This window comes from Elephas maximus, chromosome 22 (genome assembly GCF_024166365.1).
Source record: "Elephas maximus indicus isolate mEleMax1 chromosome 22, mEleMax1 primary haplotype, whole genome shotgun sequence".
Lineage (NCBI taxonomy): Eukaryota > Metazoa > Chordata > Mammalia > Proboscidea > Elephantidae > Elephas > Elephas maximus.
In genome coordinates, this window is record NC_064840.1 from 16,610,596 (window position 1) to 16,629,774 (window position 19,179).

At 48.9% G+C, this 19,179-nt stretch overlaps 1 protein-coding gene across 1 annotated transcript in view; it reads left to right on the top strand.

The window, feature by feature from the left end:
• The window catches only part of SRRM4 (serine/arginine repetitive matrix 4), a 194,814-nt gene extending 189,235 nt beyond the window's left edge, over positions 1-5,579 (top strand). The window contains exons 10-13 of the mRNA XM_049865443.1: positions 525-716; positions 2,536-2,646; positions 3,383-3,517; positions 5,081-5,579. Coding sequence (XP_049721400.1) covers positions 525-716; positions 2,536-2,646; positions 3,383-3,517; positions 5,081-5,408 — 766 coding nt within the window. The 3' untranslated portion in view covers positions 5,409-5,579. The remainder of the gene's footprint in view (positions 1-524; positions 717-2,535; positions 2,647-3,382; positions 3,518-5,080) is intronic.
• The last annotated feature ends 13,600 nt before the right edge of the window (positions 5,580-19,179 follow it).

Sequence of the window (19,179 nt, forward strand, 5' to 3'; positions counted from 1 at the left end):
CCTGTTGGCCCAACCGTTAAGTGTTCAAACCCACCCAGCAGCTCCACGGGAGAAAGACCTGGTAGTCTGCTCAGTTCTACTCTGTCACATGGGGTTGCTATGAGTCTAAATCGACTCCACAGCACCCAACAACAGTAGCACCCAACTAAGGCTTTCTTATCAATGTAATGAGAAGGATTGAGAAAAGCTTGAAAGGGAATACATTTCTCACCATGTAACTTGATGTTATTTAATGTCATGCCCATCCCCAGTGACCTCCTAAAATATTCTTAAGAGCCATGTGTGGCTGCATCCCACACTTTGCGAAACGCTGGACTAGACTGCCTATTCGTAAGGTATCTTTCAACTCTACCCCTTTAACATATATACCCTGGGAAATCCTTCTAGAAGTAGCAGGATGAGAAAAGGTGGGCAGAGGGTTCTGTGAGAGCACCACTGCCTAGGCACAGGTGTGGCGGTGTTAGCTGAAGATGCTCCCAGGCTACGAGCCGGTCCAGTGCTAACAGACCTTCTCCCCTTCACAGAGGATTCCAGTCGCCGTGTCTGGAATGCTCCGAGGTGAAGAAGTCCAATCTGGTCCCATCCATAGCTCGGAGCTCCCCTATGAGAGAGTGCTCCCGCAGCTCTTCCTATGCCAGCACCCGCTCCTCCCGCTCCCCAAACCCCAGGGCCTCCCCCAGGTATACTCGGAGCCAGTCCACCTCCTCTGGGAAAAGGTGAGTGCAATTTTGGCTTTTGCTCTGCAGCACTTTCCTCCTCAAGGAGGTAGTTAAGGTAACTGGAGAGATCCTTTCACTCATGGGGGAGAGGAGTCAGACAGAGTTCAGTTTGAACATCCATTCTTCCCGTGACTAGCTGGTAGCCTTGGGAAAGTCATTTAACCTCTCTGAGCCTCAGTTTCCTCCTCTGCAAAATGAAAACAGTAACAATACTTACACTGAAGGATTGTTTTGAACACTAAGATATGTATAAAGTACTCAGAGCAGTATTTGGTACATAATGTATACTAGTTACTATTGTTGCTATTGACATGGGGATGAGCTAATATGTATCAATTAGCTTCTGCTGTATAAAAAATTACCCCAAAACTTAGCACCCTGAAACAATAATTATTTACTTAGTTCACAATTCTGTGGATCAGCAGTTAGGACTGGGCTCAGCTGGGTGGTTCTTCTGAGCTTGCTGAACTCACTCACATAGTTTTGTCAGCTTGTGGGCTGACTGGAGCTGGCTGGAATAGGATGACCCTAGCAGATTCATCTCTGTTCCACGTGATCTCTCGTCCTCCAGTAGGCTAGTCTGAGCTTGTTCGCCAGGTGACAGCACCAGTCAATCAGAATCAGTATATATGAGATGAAGATTATTTGACTTTAGGGGGATGAGAAAGAAGAGCAGATGCTCCTGGGAAGCTGGTAGAGCAACCAAGGCAACAGTTTTCTGAAAGGAAGAGGCATCAGCAGAGAGCGGAGAACACTGGAAGTAGGATAGGGGTTAGTGTTTTGGATATACAACAATATAATAGTATCAAGTGCATTTGCTGGAGCCAAACAGACCTAGGTTCAAATCCCCTATCAGTTGAGCAAATTGTATCACCTCTGTGTGCTTCTGTTTCCTCATCTATAAAATGGGATTGATAACCGTACCTCCCTCCAAGGGCTGTGTTGACAATTAAATGAAATAATGCACACAAAGCATTTAGTTTTGTGCTTGGCACATAATAAAATGTGTAATAATCATAGCTAACATTACCCATGCCCGGCTATTTGCCAATGTGATTTACCCTAATTTACTTGTTTAATTTACAGCCCTGTTGGGTTGTTGTTGTTAGGTACTCACGAGTAGATTTTCAGCTTATAGCAGGACCCATGTGACAAAGTAGAACAGCCCCATAGGGTTTTCTAGGCTGTAATCTTTACCAAAGCAGATCGCCAGGTCTTTTCTCCCTCAGGGCCACGGAGTGGGTTCCAACCACAAATCTTTCAGTTAGCAGCTTGGCACTGAATCGTTGCCACCAGGGCTCCTTCTCCGTAAGGTAAATACTATTATTATTCCCATTTTACAAATGAGAAAACAGAGGCCCAGACAAGTTAAGTCACCTGCCAAGGTCACACAGCTAGAAAATGGCCAGGATAGTAAGCACTGAATAAGGGGAAGCTGTTGCCCATATTGCTATGTATGCTAAAACCCATGAAAGCCAGCACCTGTGGGAGGAGGAAACCTGTCAGAGACAGAAAATTTAAATATTTTCCACTAAAACGAGCCATAGAAAAGTGGTTTAAGACTGCACCCTGTCAAAGGCAGAAAATTTGTGAGACCTGGAAAAACAAGGCAGTCCCTTCAAGTTCCAGCTCTTGCAGGTTTCACTACATTAACCACATAAAGGGGAAGGGATTTCATTCCCTGCTAAGGGACCCCGTTTCTCCTTCTGGCTTCAAAGAAGAAAAAGCCTGCCGCCTAGGCACCAGTTAGTTGAATAGAGCTGGGTGTCCCTCGGCCGCTCAGCAGGCACCTCAGAGGCTGTTTTCTCTTCCCCAGGTCCTACTCTCGCTCTCCTAGCTATTCCTCTAAGTCAGGCAAGCGAAGTCCGCCTAGCCGAAGCTCTAGATCCCGCCGCAGCCCTAGCTACTCCCGCTACAGTCCCAACAGGTACCATCCCACCCTTGGCTGAGGGCACCGCCTCGTCCTGCCTCTAGGTCCCACTTCATTGCATGGATCTGCCTCCCTGACCCTCCTCTCACAGGTGGGGATGGGGAGATGACTTAGCATTCTTGCAGTTCCTTTTGTCTTATTAGGAGAGACAAAACAAAGAACAAAAAAAACAAACTGTTGCCCTGGAGTCAATTCCGACTCAGCAACCCTGTAGGACAGAGTAGAACTGCCCCATAGGGTTTCCAAGGAGCAGCTGCTGGATTTGAACTGTCAGCCTTTTGGTTAGCAGGCCAAGCTTTTAATCACTGCGCCACCAGGGCTCCAGGAGTGGCAAAGGGGCCCCCAATATATCCATGTGTCCTAATGTCCCCACCCCAAACACCCAACTCACCCATAGCCAAGAATTCACATCCCCAAACCCATTTGCTCTTCCCATATCCATAATAGGATCCCTCATCCTTGTATTTGGATCCGTGTAACATTCACACCCTCACCCCTCTAGTGCCCACCCAAAAGGGCTGACACCCCTGCAACCCCTCAGTGTTGCCCCAGCAACCCCTCAGTGTTCACCCACTCTTCCTTCAGCCCTATCATCTTCCCTTCCAACCTCCCGGGGTCCTGTACAGACTCCACCCCCTGCCCCTGGTGGGATGGAGGTGGCAGGTACAGACAGAAGTGAGAAGGCTAGCCAGCTCCAGCTCCAAGTAATTTCCCCCTCCCTGCACCCCTTCAGGGAGCGGGACCCCAAATACAGTGAGAAGGACTCACAGCAGCGGGAGCGAGCGCGGAGGAGACGTCGGTCCTACTCACCCATGAGGAAGCGGCGGAGAGACTCCCCCAGCCATCTGGAGGCCCGGAGGATAACAAGGTTAGGCCAGGAGGGGCAGGGCTGTCCTAGCTGAGTCATCTCCCCCTTGCCCCCACATTAAATGAAGGACCTTGGATATGGGGGGGGGGGGGCGGAGCCAGCCTGAAGGTATGGTCAGAGTCTGAGGGGGGCCAAAGAAGGGGTGCGGCTAGGCTAGGAATGGGGGCCAAAGCAATGGGGCGGGCCCTCACCTGCAGACAGGGCCAGGGCAGTGGAGACAGACCACCCTCAGACCCACACACTCTTGATGTCAGGCTCAAATAGACCTGTACACATAAATACACCCTGAAGCAAATGTGGAGAGGTGCCGATGGGCCTTAGAGAGAGCCTGGTTGGTAAGAGGGAGAGCACTGGACTAGGAGTCACACCCTACCATGCTACTTTCTAAGGAACTCCAGGGAAGTCTCTTCACCCACTGGAGCCTCAGTTTTCTCACCCACCAGATGATGGAGGAGAAAACTCCCAGGGCTCTGATGAGAATTAGATGGTAGGGGGCAAAAAGACCGGAAGGGCTTTGTAAACCTAACTGCCGAACACCAGTGTGCTCTTTGTTACTAATCGCATGGCCAGCATAGGTACGTAAGGTTTCCCGTAACAAGTAGAGTCTCAGAAGAGAAAAGCCCTAGAAGAGAAGCTGGAGGTCTGAGTGGAAACATATTTCTCAGGCCTTGAAAACTGGGAGAATCACCAACACTGCCCTAAAATTGGCTCTTGAGGGTAGTCTCCTAGACTCTTCCTTCTGACCATACAAGGGTTAGCCACTCAGTCCAGTGACTCCCAGAGAGAGGGATACTGGCTGCCCAGTACCTCCTTCCTAGAGATGACATGGAGAAGAATAAAGAACACGGTCCCTAGCAAGTAAGACTTGGGGTGATGGCATCCCGTTCTCAAATATCACCCTACCTCAGCCAGGTACACAGTAGGCACTCCTACACCCATTGCCTTGACAAAAGGTGTACTTGGGGTCGACCAGGAGGACAAGGCTGAGGTAAGGAGACCAGCATTTCCAGATGGCTATCTTAGCCAGCCCCATATAATCCATCTTGATTAGTCCATTCAGTCTTTTCCAAACTTCAGCCACCAACATCATCTTTACCATCTTTGCCTTGTCTGCTTCCTAACAGTACTATTTACTTACTCTTCTTTAAATAGATACATTCATTTATTTCAAAAGGGAACGTGATAGACTACAGTAAATGGAAAATCAGCCTCTCTCACCATAAATAGAAGGTTCTAGTAAAAATAAAGGAACCCTGGTGGTGCTGACTCCAAGGAAATGGTTTTTTTTTTTTTTTAGTAAAAGTAAAAATAGCAAGACAAAACTATGATGAAAACTTAGATGTAGATTCTGCTGTCAGCTGGAGGCTCTGAGCCCCAGGCTTGCCTTGTTAGAAAGGGAAATTATCAAGACATATTAGCGCTAAGCTGGGACTTCCGCCGTTGATGCTTTCAGGACTGCTGGGGAAATGGAGAAATACTGCTTTCCCTTGGGATGAGGGTGAGGCTCTCGGGCTGATCTGGGAGGAGTCTGGCCCTCATGCAGCCCTCCTCTGGTCTCCACAGCGCCCGGAAACGCCCCATCCCCTACTACCGGCCCAGCCCCTCTTCGTCCAGCAGCCTCAGCAGCGCCTCCTCCTGGTACAGCAGTAGCAGCAGCAGCCGCTCCACCAGTCGCAGCTACTCCCGGAGCCGGAGTCGGAGTCGGAGCCGGAGTCGGAGCCGGAGCCGCAGTAGCAGCAGTTCTGGCTCCCGGAGTCGGAGTCCGAGTCGGAGTCGGAGCCGGAGCCGGAGCCGGAGCCGGAGCCGGAGCCGGAGTCGGAGCCGGAGCCGGAGCCGGAGCCGGAGTCGGAGCTACAGCTCAGTGGACAGCTACTCCAGCACAAGGCGCTAAGCAAGGACCCTCCCTTGAGCCAGCTGCCCATGGGGACCCCTTCAGTCTGCCAGCCTCCCCCACTATATGCCCACCCTGACTTCTCCTTGGTGACAGACATTGAAGGCTCCTAGACCCTGTCCTTCCTGCTCTCCTGGGAAGGAAAAAAAGGGTGTCCCGGGGAGAGGGTCCACCCTGTATGCTGAGCTGCTAGAAGTCTCTGCCAGCACCATCCTGGGGCTTAGCTCAGGCCTGGGCACATAAAACCACCCTCTTTTGACACAAAAACCTTAAGGTTTTGTAAAGCGCAATGAGTCCACAGCTCAAAAGTCAGGTCCTGGCCAGGAAACTGTTGAGACAGTTCTACTGAGCCCTGCTGACAGGATGCACACCGAAGGCCAGGGGTCATTTATCCCCACCTGTCCCCCACCCCCTTCTCTCCTCATTCAATTGCACAGCTGCATGTTTACGGACCCCCATGCAGGGGAGAAGTGAGAGAGGAGGACAAGGGTAGTTCAGGCCCAAGAGAGGGGATCAGGCCTTTCCACCTCCCTAACCAGGCCAGAATAAAGGCTGAAAGACTCTTGGGTTCTAGAAGAGAGGACATACATGACGAGTAGGAGACATAGACATTTGAGTTGGCAGCAGGCGTTAGGAGACAGGAATGGGTCCCCTAGAGGCCCCTTGGTCTGAGTATAGAGGCAAAAGGAAGGGACAGTCTGCTGCTTCCAAATTTCAGCATGGTCAGGGGAAGGAGCCCAGCAGGGTCCAGCAATGGAAAGGCCACCAGGTGGCTTACACAAAACGTCTCTTGGCTGTTCACAGAGACCCTGCACACCACTGAGAAAGGGGACAGTGAAACAGTCGGGGCAGCTTGGTCTCCAGCCCCACTTCCCAAATTTGCCTCAGCCTCACTAGCTGGCACCAGCTTAATTCCACGGGACCATCTGCTGAACATTCCCCTGGTGCCATGGCCCACTGCCAGTCCCCAGCGCCAGCCAGTCTGGCCTTCCCCTGCAGTTGGCGCCTGCCCACCCCTTCCCCACTGCCCAGACTGCCACACCCTGGATTCCACCCAATGCAGCCAGGCACCCACCCACCCACCCACCCTTCACCTTAATCCAGCCCCCTTGCCTCTCAGGAATTTTGCCAGGTTGGGACACAGAAGCTCAGGTTTGGGGGGGGGGGGGGCGGAGACCCAAATCCAGAGAGTCTGGGAAAGAGGGACTTGGATATTCCATGTTGTGGGCTCCCACGGGGTTCTGGGGTTTGTCAGCTTTGGGGAGCCCCACCTTCATTTCTGCCCCCACCCTACCTCCGCCCTGCCCAGGGCTCCACAGTGAGGGTAAGCTAATCCCTGACACACAAATACCACCAGCTGCCTCATCCACAGAAGGTGCTGAGAAGAAGGGGTGAGGGAGAAGAGCCTTAAAATAAACTCCTGGGCATCCCCCTCACCAGCTGACTGGCTTTCCGGAGCCCGGTGGGTGAGTTTCGAGTTTGTGGTGGCAACAGCAGCATGGCAGGGCACTGAGGGAGGAAGAGGTCAGTCCCAGTTTAGGGTCCTGGGGTTGTGGGGAAGCAGGAACCGGGCAGTCTTTATCCCGCTCACCCCAGGGAAACACTTGGAATGAAATTCTCTTTCTTGGAGGCAGTGCCTCTGCGCTCCCTAATTCTTCCCATCACATCAGGCTGTGGGGCCAGAAACTGCCATGCAACCACCTAACAAGTCGTTCCGTCCTCAGGAGTGAGGAGTGACGGGACCAGAGGAAGGGGAGGAGGACATGGTCTTTCCCTGAAACTCCTGGACCAGGCCTAGGCTCAGCCCCTGCCTAAGCCCCACCCCAACACGGGCCCCACCTCTGCTTTAGGCCCCGCCCCCTACGATAAGCGCTGCCAATGCTGTCACCACAGAAGGCCGGCTGGCAGGTGCCTGGGACAACGGGCAGGTGCCCTGGGAGGGCATGTACAGCAACTGTAAATAACCCTCATCTCCGCCCAGGAATCCAGACTGGACTCCAGTCTCCCTTCATGAAGACAAAGGCCTCTGAGGCCAGGGAACCTATTCCACAGGACAGCAGTGAGAGGCACTCGGGCCTCGCGGCTCACGGGGCCAGTGCCGGAATGCCTTCATTCAAACAACCTAGGGGACCATCCTGCCTGGGGCGCCCAGCAAACCTTTATTTATGTTATTTATTTATCTATTTATTTATTTATGTGATGACTTCTTCCCTCCCACCCCCACTCTCTGAGACACTTTTTGCCACTCGCAGTATTTATTTATTTATTTATTTGTATGGAACGGTGGTGTGTGTATGTGTGTATTTGGGTGGGGGACTTCTAAATTATTTTTGTGCATCTGTTTTTTCTGGGTCTCTGTGGATGGGACTTGAGAGGCTGGGAGTAGGTGGGGTGTTGGCCTTTACCCTGAAGTTGAGACCCAAACCAAAAAACTCATAGCTGTTGATTTCAACTCATAGTGACCCAATAGGGCAGGGTAGAACTGACCCATAGGGTTTCCAAGGAGTGGCTGGTGGATTCAAACTGCCGACCTTTTGGTCAGCAGAGGAGTTCTTAACCACTGTGCCACCAGGGCTCCAGACAAGTCCCAGACAGCTGTAAACCCAGACTGTCCTGGAGTTTGCCCCAAAGCACATCAGGCCACAGATCTGTCGCTCAGCCTGATGTCAGTGACGGTCAGGCCTCTGCCCCAGCCGCCTGTCCACAAGCTACCTCACTGAGTTATCAGAGATGCAAACAGCCAAGAGGCCTGTGAGCTGAGGCACTGAATTGACACAGCAGAGCTGCAGCTTAAATGGGGACTGGAGTCTAAAAAGTTAGCATATAAGGGACCAACTGTATAAAGTCAAAATCACTTGTTAAAAGTCCCTCAGGGAGGCATCAGACTGGAGACAAATGTGCTATCTCTTGGCAAACGGGTGAGGCTTCAGTTGAGAACTTGCTGAAATAGTTGCCTTGTGTTTTGAGGGCCATGGACGTTGGAAAAGCTTTGACACTGGGATGGCACATGGAGTGGCGAGGTGCTCAGACCCTGGGAGGAAGGCAGGAGTTGAGTGGACTGAGGGGAGGGAATTTGCACATTTAATTACACCCTTACTCCAGGGTAAGCATCACTCACTAGCTTTTCTGAGCTTTTCTGAGAGCACCTAGTTGGTTTCATGGCAGTTAAATACGATTCGACTTCACTGTACCTAATTTCTCCCCATCCCCTGGGATTTGGAGGCCCTCGTGGCACAGTGGTTATGAGTTTGGCTGCTAACCCAAAAGTTGGCAGTTCGAATCAACCAGCTGCTCCTCGGAAAACCTATGGGGCAGTTCTACTCCACCCTATAGTGTTGCTACAAGTCGGAACCAGCTTGACGGCATATAACAACAACGACATTGTTTGGTCTGAAGTGGAGTCAAGCTGCCTTGTGAAGAGGTATCAGCCATCCTGGAAGAGACCCACAAATTCAAGGCAAAAGGCTTTTTTCTATAATCTCTAGCTGCTCCATCTGGGGAATTAGGAAAAAAATGAAATTCTGAAATTAGGAAAAGCAAGATGACAGGAATGCCAAATGTTCTTACTTCCCCCTTCCCCCCACCCCAAGAAGGTCATTTTGGAGCCCATCCTGGGAACTGAGATCCAGAGCCGCATCTCTGCCCAGCTGGTAGTGCTTTCTGGTTGCTGGCTAGAGAGGACCTGGCCCTTTCCAAAGTTACTGTACACTGCCATGGAATTGCCAGCTTGCCTGGTCCAGCCTTGGACTTGGTGAGGTTTTTGCAAGATCCCTGGTTGTTTCCCTGGCAATGTGACTACCCTACCCTAACCCAAGCAAAGGGGTACCCCTTCTCTGGGGGGAGTTTGTAAGAAGGCTGCTTAAAATGCATCCTGGGGTGGGGATGGGTAATCTCAGCTTCTCCATCACTTGGTGTGTTGCTCTAGTTTCCTTTACACTCTTTTTCTATCCAAAACTAAAACTCTTGCTGGGACACTGGAAACCTTGATTAACCAGAGCTCTCAAGCCCTGGCTTGCTGTTTCCATGCCCACTTCACCCTCATTACTTCCAGGGTGTGAGACAGATCACCTGAAACCTGCTCATAGTGAGGCTGGATCTTATAAACCAACATCCAAAATGGGCGAGGGATGGGGCTTGAGGTCAAGCACCATGCATCCCAAGCCCTTTGACCTTCTCGATATTGCTAACACTTGCTGGGTGAACCTGGGCAAATTCCTCCTTTTCTCTAGGCCAAAGTTTCCACCTCTATAAAGTGGAGGGGTTTTTGAGATCCAATCCAAGATGTTGACACTAGGCCTGGGAGAGTCTCCAAAGACTCAGCCTCACTGAGACTCAGAGGGAGAAGAAATACAGCCTAAAGGATTTTTAGGACGTTCATTAAAAGGAGTCTTGGTGGCACAATCGTTAAGCACTTGGCTGCTAACTGAAAAGTTCGAACCCACCCAGCAGCTACATGGGAGAAAGAACCAGCAATCTGTTCCTGTAAAGATTATAGCCTACAAAAACCCTACAGGGCAGTTCTACTCTGTCACATGGGATCACTATGAGTGGGAATTGACTTGTCAGCACCTAACTACTCAGTCATGAGAGTGAAAACTCAGAGCAAGACCCGAATCCCCTTCAGCTAGTCAGGAGAGGCTAACAAACCCAAGGCCTCCATCCAGAAACATTCTAGTTAATTGAGGGTTGACTACGTTCCTAAATCTGTTTGGGCTTTGAAAGGAAGTTAATCTTCCAAAAGCAAAATTAGAAAGTACACTGGGGTCTCAGTCAGAGGGAGCCCCCACGCTCCATTTCCTCAGACCCATCCTCTTTCCCAAAAGGCTTTGCTTGAAGAGGCCAAAATTCAGGGTGCTCCCAAAGATACAAAAAGCACTTTTTTTCCTTCTCTACTGTATTCTTTTCATCTCTTCATTTCTCCCCAAATATTCAAAATGGTCTCATGTGCACGTGTCTTGCCTTTCTTTCCTCTCCAGATGAATAGAAATTTTTCTCTGATAAAAAGCTCCTCCCCCCAAAATAAAACCTTTGCCCTTTGATTCCGACTTGTAGTGACCCTAGAGGACAGAGTGGAACTGCCCCACAGGGTTTCCAAGGAGCGGCTGGTGGATTCGAACTGCTAACCATTTGGTTAGCAGCTGAATGCTTAACTACTGAGTCACCAGGGCTCCATAAAAGCTCCCAGGATTCCTCAAAACAACCCCCACTCCAATTGGCCAGCTGAGTCCAGCTGAGGGACTTGTGCTAGAGACTGTCACCAAGCAATGCTCTATTGCAACCTTTTCCTTCTGACTTCTGGGCCGATGGTGTTGAGACAGTTGCTATCTCTCCTCTGTCTGTGGGTGATTTTTTTGTTTGTTTTTGTTTGCTGTTGTTCTGCATTGTAAATACCATGACAGGGCCCCCTCGCCAGGACGTGGCTTATTTAATAATTTATTTCCTATTTATTGAGTGGTATTGGGGAAGGACAGGGCTACCTCTTCCCTTGAACTGCTATTGGCGATCAGTCCGTCTCAGCTCTGGGTGCGGCTGCCTGCAGCAGGGGCATTATCTCCCACGGAATGAGTGCTAGAATCACCCAGCAAATTGGAATTGGCAGAAACGGAGGCTTCAGTCATACAAATTAAGTGCAAATGGAACTAAAACACTGGTTATCTCCGGGAAAACCTCATTTAGATGGAAATTAATTGAGGAAGAAAATGCCTGTGCACGAACCAACTTCTATTAAAAAGTCACAACACCTTGGGAAAAAATAAAAAAGAGAAAATTTTAAGTTGTTTTCTCTGGCCAATAAAAGCTAGGCCTCATCTTCTAATGAGCTGAGGCAAAGAGACTTGAACAGTGTTCTGTTGTGGTTCTCTTGCCTGTGTCTCTGTATCTGGATGAAATGCAGTGAGTCTCTGGCCTTAGTTTTATCATGTGGAAAATGGGGCTCGGCCTAAGCATTCTTGGAAGGTAGGGGCAGGGAGGTGTAACTATGATGCTATGGACTCCATCCTGTGAGATATATGGTCTCCTGTGTCTTCTACTCACCACAGGTTGAAGGGTGTCTCCCAAGGAGGAGAGAGAAAAAGTAGGGCATGGACTTCAGTTGTAGGGTTATGTTGGGTACCCGAGTCCTACAATCAGATATGGGAGCCCTCAAGGTGCCACCACTTTAATGACGCTTGTGGCCTGTGGTACAACCGTTCACATTTAACTTGAACTTCTCTCCAAGCCCTGTGGTCCAGAGTCATCAAAGGAGAGACCAAGATGGCTTTGCTCTGCTCTTGATTTAAGCACTGAGTGTTGTGTCTGGCCGTATTTTGTACAATTGTTCAAACAACCCAGAAACACAGGTCATATTGCCATTTTTCAGTTGAGAAAACTGAGGCCCAGGAAGGGGGAGCTGACATGCCCCTGATCTCCCAGTGAGTGAGTGGTAGAGGCGGGACTTGAACTCAGATCTCTCAGACTCCACGTCCTACGCTCCTTCAATAGCTAACTCTCTTGTAGGGTCTATGCCGTGAAGAGTTCTCTCTATCCTGTGTCTTTTCTCCTCCAATTCTGAGCTATTTCCTCAAGTGGAAATTGGCCAAGGACTTAGCAGAACTCCCCACACTGGCCCAGGGGACTTGGTTCACCCCAAGGCCATTTCACCATGTCGGGGACTGGAAAACACAAACTAGAAAACCTACCACCAGTCAGGCGTAGCCTGATAAGCCGGCCGGCCTGGAGTGGCCCCATCCTACCCTGGGGCAGCCAACTTGGAGGTGGTGGGGAGAAGCTGCTGTGTTCTCCAGGGTCCTGGAGCCCTACCCTCTGCTCATTGACACGGCGAGTGTGGCTTGTTTGATTTCTGGTCCCCACAGCTCAGTGTAACCTTCCCGGGGTTTCCAATTTTTCAGCCTGTATGAAATGTGTCTCTATTCTAATAAAAGGTCCCACGGTATGGTGTTCTTATACGTGGCCCAGTGTCTTCTGTCTGCATGGGGTCCCCAGAAGCAGAGAGGAGGGAGAGTGGGAGGCAGAAGACAGGAAACAATTAAGCAGCACTTACTGCAGGCCACACATGTTGACACTGTTCACCTTGTTCCTTTAATCTTCAAGAAGAACCTGTTTTTGGTTTTATATATCCATTAATAGCATCCATGGAGTGTCTTATGAGGCAATAGTAGTTCAATGATAGAACTCTTGTCTTCCATTGGCTCAATTCCTGGCCAAAGCACTTCATGTACAGCCACCACCCATCTGTTGGTGGAGCCCTGAATATTGCTATCATGTTAAACAGGTTTCAGGGGAGCTTCCGGACTAAGGAGGACTAAGAAGATAGGGCTCATGATCTACTTCTGAAAATCAGCCAGTGAAAACCCTATGGATCACAAGGGCACACTGTCCAACCCCCAGCCAATCATGGGGATGGTACAGAACCAGGCAGTGTTTCATTCTGTTGTGCATGGGGTCACTACGAGTCCGGGGCAACTCGACAGCAACTAACGACAACATGGAGTGTCTCAGGAAATCTTTCTCTAAGCATTTCATGTGCATTATCTTGCTCAGTCCTTACCACAGCCCTGTGAGGTAAGTATTAAACCAGAAACCAAACCTGCTGCCATCGAGTCGATTCCAACTCATAGCGACCCTATACACAACACAGTAGAACTGCCACATGGTTTCCAAGGAGCGCCTGGTGGATTCCGACTGCCAACTTTTTGGTTAGCAGCCATGGTACTTAACCACTACGCCACCAGGGTTTCTAGGTAGGTATTAGGATCTCCTTACTACAAAGAAGGAAAAGCAAAGTCAGTTGCCCAAGGTCATAGAGGTCACTGAATCCAGGCAGGCTGATTCCAAACTCCAGACTGTTAACTGCTCTGTTATGCAGCACTTTAGTTCGTGCAACAAGTAACCAGTTTTCTTTGATAGAATTTTCCTTTTCTCTGGCACCTTATGATCAGAGAGGGAGTTCAGCTTAGGGCTCAGATTTTAGAGTCCTAAGTCCTGGGTTCAAACCCAGGTCCTGCCATTGACCAGTGGTGTGACGCTGGGCAAGGACTACCCTCCTTGGTACACGGTTTGTTCATCTGTAAACAGAGAGAACGGTTACCCCCGGGGCTGCTGTAGGAACTAAATGAGATGGCGGCTCTAAAACAAAATGGCGCATGGTAAGCACTCAACGAATGTCAGTGAGCACCATTACTATCTCCTAAACTGAGACCAAGCCAACAGTGGCCAAGCTGCAACAGCGAGACCTGCAAGACCTCCGGAAATGTTGGCAGCATGGAATTGAAAAGTTTCTTGGCCTAGAGCAGAGTGGCTAGAAACACCTGAGGGGCCGGCAGGTGAGGGAAGTGAGGGCAGAGGGCAGGTTAGGGCTGTGAGAGACTGGGGAGCACGGTGCAGCGGCCAGGTGTAAACTCGGCTCAATGTTGCCAAAGTTCTCAATTTTTCAAGAGAACTTGAATTTTTAGATAAAATCCCCTGATTTTTAAAATGTTCCTAACTCATTCTTTTTTCAAATATTACATGAGTCAAAGTATATATATATGTGTATATATACGTGTGTGTGTGTATATATGCATACATACATATGGAGTCCCTGGGTGGTGCAAACAGTTAATGTGCTTGGCTGCTAACCAAAAGGTTGGAGTCCAAGTCCACCCAGAGGCACCTCCAAATAAAGGCCTGGTAACTTACTTCTAAAAACTCAGCCATTTAAAACCCTATGGAGCACAATTATATTCTGACACACATGGGGTCACCATGAGTTAGAACTGACTCAATAACTGGTTTTATATATATGTACATGTGTGTGTGTACATACACACACACACAGACAGCAAGCGAAAGAGAGAAAAAATATATAATCCCAGTGACCAGGCAGGAGAAGACGCCTCAGTTCTACCTCCTCAGCTCCTGGGAGGTTCTTTAAATCAAAAGCATAGCATGTCTACACCTGAGTTAGGTTATCAACTGTGGCAGCGGGGGGTGCGGTGGCTGCATGGAGGAGAAGATGAAACAAAACAGGTTACCATGGTAGGCCTCCCTGTGTCCTACTCCTCTGGAAATGTCCCTTGGGAATTGTTTGGAGTAAGTTAACCTCCCTGGGGTAAACCCACTGCAATCTGTTCCTCCCCGCACCCCCCCCGCCGCCCACGCCCCCCAACACACACACAGATTTCTTTCTTTCCATTAGGTTTGGTTAAAGGAACAACCTGTGTTCTCTTTCGAGGCTTCATCAATAAACAATAATAATCTTTCATGGAGCAATTACCACATGCCAGGCAATTTGCATGCACTACCGTATTCCATTTTCATAAAAACTCTATTTACCCCACTTGACAGAGGAGAAAGTTGAGGTCCAGAGAGGAAAAGACTACATAGCTAGCAGGTATTTGAACCCAGGTCTGGACTCCAGAGCCGTTTCTGCTACACCTCTTTACCTCCATAAGGGGCTCTGATGGCTTGTTTCAGAAAACGTGGCTTCCAGGAGGTTGCCCCTGTGATGCCAGCCACCCCTCAGTGACTCACCAAAGGAGGCCTTCATCCTTTTATCTCCTGCACTGGCTCCCACTTACAGGAATCAGTATGTTTGTCCTGCCAGCGACTGGTCTGAACAGGTACCCCACCTGCTCTGGGTGCCAGCTTTCCTGGCTGGGGAGAAGAGAGGACCATTTTCAGAGATGTCTCTCTTTCAGGCCAGAAATGGTGTGGAAGCAGCATGCAACACCCCACCCTCAGCAGCCCCGGAAACACATACAGTCCTTCCACTGGGTGCATGCAACTGAAGAAGCAGAGGGAGACATGGGAAAATAGAAATTTCTAGGAGTCAGGGGCTAAGACCCCTGTCGCTAGCTTGCTGTGTGACCCTAAACAAGTTAAGCTCTTCTCTGGGTCCTACTTACCCCACCCGAGAACTTTAAAATACCACCCATGCTGGGGTCCCATCCCTGAGTCCCATCCCACCCAAATAATAAGACTCTCTGAGTGTGGGGGCCAATTGAATTTTTTTAAAAGGTTTTTTAAATCATTTTAATGGGAAGCCAGAACTGAGACCCTTTGAATTAGATGGCACAATGGTCCCTAGGGGCACAAATGGTTTGTTCTCTGCTACCAACCTCAAGGTTGGCAGTCTGAACTCACCTAGTGATGTTGTGAAAGAGGGGCCTGGCAATCTGTTTCCGTAAAAATTCTAGCCAAGAAAACCCTATGGAGCACTTTTCCTCTGTAACACAAGGGGTCACCACAAGTTGGAATCAGCTCAATGGCAATGGGTTTGGTTTTTTTTTTTTGCTTTTCCTTTTAAAATGCTGTCTGGATCTGATATCCTACAGCATGCTACTAGCTACCATGATGGTGATAATAACACCAGCAACCACAGAACCTAACACTTACGTAGGGCCTACTATTTGCCAGGCACGGTTCTAAGTGCTTTACACATTTTAACATAACTTACTTACATATTTCATCTCTACAACATCCTTAAAGGTAGGTCCTGTTTCCACTCCCATTTTACAGATACAGAATCTGAGGCACAGGCAGGTTGCACAAGGTCGCACAGCTAGTACGTCGCACAGCTGGATGCAAGAGCACAGCTGGATGCGAGAATGAGGCTGGGTCCAAAGGGGTACCTGAGGCAGCCATGGAAATTCAAGGAAGGCTTCACAGAAGAAGTGACAATTGGGCTGGTGCCTGGGAAGTGAGTAGGAGTTGGCCAAGCAAAGAAAAGGGCTTAGGACGAGGGGTCTAGTCCAATCCTGCTGTCGTCGAGTTGATTCTGACTCACTGTGATCCCATGTGTGTCAGAGTAGAATTTTACTGTGCTCCATAGGGTTGTTTTCAGTGGCTGAGTTTTTGGAAGTAAATCGCCAGCCCTTTCTTCCAAGATGCCTCTGGGTGGACTCGAACTACCAACTGTTCTGTTAGCAACAAGTATGTTAACCGTTTGTGCCACCCAGGGAGAAAATCTCAGGCAGGAGCAATTGCTTGTGTACAAGATGAGCTGCAATGACACCTCCCTACCTAAAGGAGCTCTCCGTTCCCCACCCACCCAGTGCATTTCTTCCATAGCACCTATCCCCGTCTGTAATTCCATTGCTTATGTGTTTATGCCCCATCTCCATGAGGACAGGGGCCCTGTCTGCAGCATTCACCCCCATATACCCAGCAGGTAGGGCAATGCCTGGCAGGGAAAGCATCTGCCTGAGGTTGCCAGCTCTGCTGCCTCCCAACGCCCATGCATTTCTGAGCTGGTAAATTTTTAGTTTATGTGGGGGTGGGGAGCGTGACTAGGACAACTGTGGCAAAGCAGAGACATGTCCCACGCAGGGACTCTAATAACCTCTCACCCACACCCTGAGAATGAGAGAAGGCAGTGTGGGGGCTGGGGTGGACATGAGCACGTACTATGCGTCCCGCAAAGGAGCCCTGGTGGCACAATGGTTGAAGCACTCCGCTGCTAACCAAAAGGCAGGCGGTTCAAACCCACCAGTGGCTCTGTCGGGGAAAAGACCTGGCGATTGCTTCCATAAGATTTCAGCCTAGGAAATGCTTTGGGGCAGTTCTACGTGTCATACGGAGTCACTATGAGTCTGAACTGACTTGCTGGCACTCAACAACAAACAACATGTGTCCAGCACTGTGCCAGGCAATGGTGGGTATATCAGATTAGAGATACCCCATGCATGAGATTAGAGATCAGCATGATTTCAAAAGATGGTAGTTGAGAGCAAGGACTTGGGAGTCAGAAAGACCAGGGTTTGAGCCTGGCTCTGCTGATTTCCTAGCTGTGTGTCTACACCTAACTGAATTCTCTAGAGCGACAGTCCCAGCTGCCAGCCTCCATAAGTATGTCTTCCACTCAGAAGAATCTGGAGTCTCCTAATAACTTCATTATGTCATGTACATCCCCTCCCTGACATTTCATTGACGTTTTATACCACAGCAATTCTAACATCAATCCACCAGTGGAAAGACAGGAACCCTGTTCATGCATTTCTACTCTGAGCAATACAGGTGTGCCACTCCCTCTAATTCCATTTCCAAGCCATTCTATAGCCATGGCCAACCAATAGTCAGATGACTCATGCGGCTTTCTTTTTATGTTTTAATGATCTTTGCCATGAAAACCTGTCAAATGCTTTCTCAAGGTATAAGACTGGGTCCCTTTGACAATCTACTTTCAAACCTAAACCCAAAATAAACAATACCAACCACACCCACTTAGGCATATTGCCAAATGGAAAGAGGTCAGAACCTGTGTTCTCTCTGTCTCTCTCTCTCACACACACACATACACACAGAGTTGTTTTCTTCCCTTCAGTCTCCCACACCTCAAACCTTATTTCTAGATCATGGAAACCTAACCCAGGGGAATCCATGGACTGTCTATGCTTGGGCTTCATAGAGTCTGTGAATTCCTTGAAATTCTAGCAAAGGTTTTTTTTTTTTTTTTTTAATGTATGAAAATATCAGCCTTTGAGGGCAGGGAGTACATATTTCCTATCCGTTTTTTTTTAAAGGAATTCAACTTAAAGAAGCCTTTAGGATATATGCTTCTGCAAAATCTGTCTTCACCCCCTCCAAATACGACGAAGTTTCTAGTTGTCTCCTGTCATGGATTGAATTGCGTCCCCCAGAAATATGTGTCAATTTGGCTAGGCCATGATTCCCAGTATTAGGTGACTGTCTACCATTTTGTCATCTGATGTGAATTTCCTATTTGTTGTAAATCCTAACCTCTGTGATGTTAATGAGGTGGGATTAGCGGCAGTTATGTTAATGAGGCAGAACTCAATCTACAAGATTAGGTTGTGTTTTAAACCAATCTTTTTTGATTTATAAAAGAGAGAGTGAGCAGAGAGACATGGGGGACCTCATAACACCAAGAAACAAAAGCCAGGAGAATAGCCTGTCCTTTGGACCCACAGTCTCTGCGCTGAAAACTCCTCGACCAGGGAAGATTGATGACAATGACCTTCCCCCAAGGCTGACAGAGAAAGATTTCCATGGAGCTGGTGCACTGAATTCGGACTTCTAGCGTACTAGACTGTGAGAGAATAAACTTCTGTTTGTTAAAGCCATCTACTTGTGGTATTTGTTATAGCAGCACTAGATAACTAAGCCACCTCCCAACAGCCATTCTCCCCTTCATCCATAGTAATAACCGCCCCCCAATTTTTAATTGGGTTCATAGCCACCCATAATGAGGACTATATTTCCCAGCCTTCCTTGAAGCTAAGTGTGGTCATGTGACTAACTTGTGCCAATGAGATATAGGCAGAATTGTTGTATGGTAGCTTCCAGAAACTTCTATAGAAGACAGTTGTCATGTGCCCGTTCCTACTTCATCATCCCCTCCTTGTTCTTGTTGGAATATGGACATGATAGCTAGAGCTCAAGTGGATTACTGGTTCATGAGATGGCTTTGGGAAATGGAGCCCATATAGATAGAGGAGTAAGACAGAAGTCTTAGTCCCCAAGGATTTTGTGGTACAGGGTCACCACACCAGCAATGGGCATAATATCTCTGGACTTTAACATTGGGAAGAAATAAACTTCCCTCTTGTTCAAGCCATTGTTATTCTGACTATCTGTTGCTTGCAACTAAAGCTAATCCTAAATAATATTCTTGGCAAAACTAAGACAGTCCCCAAAAGGAGATATCTTATTTCTGTCTCTCCATCTCCATCTCTATACACCCTCCTCAGCTCCTCCAGCTTTCCTCCCCCTCCAACACAAACCTTGAGAGCCCTCTCAGGCCAAACTCTCCCAAGAGTTTGCACTCTCATCT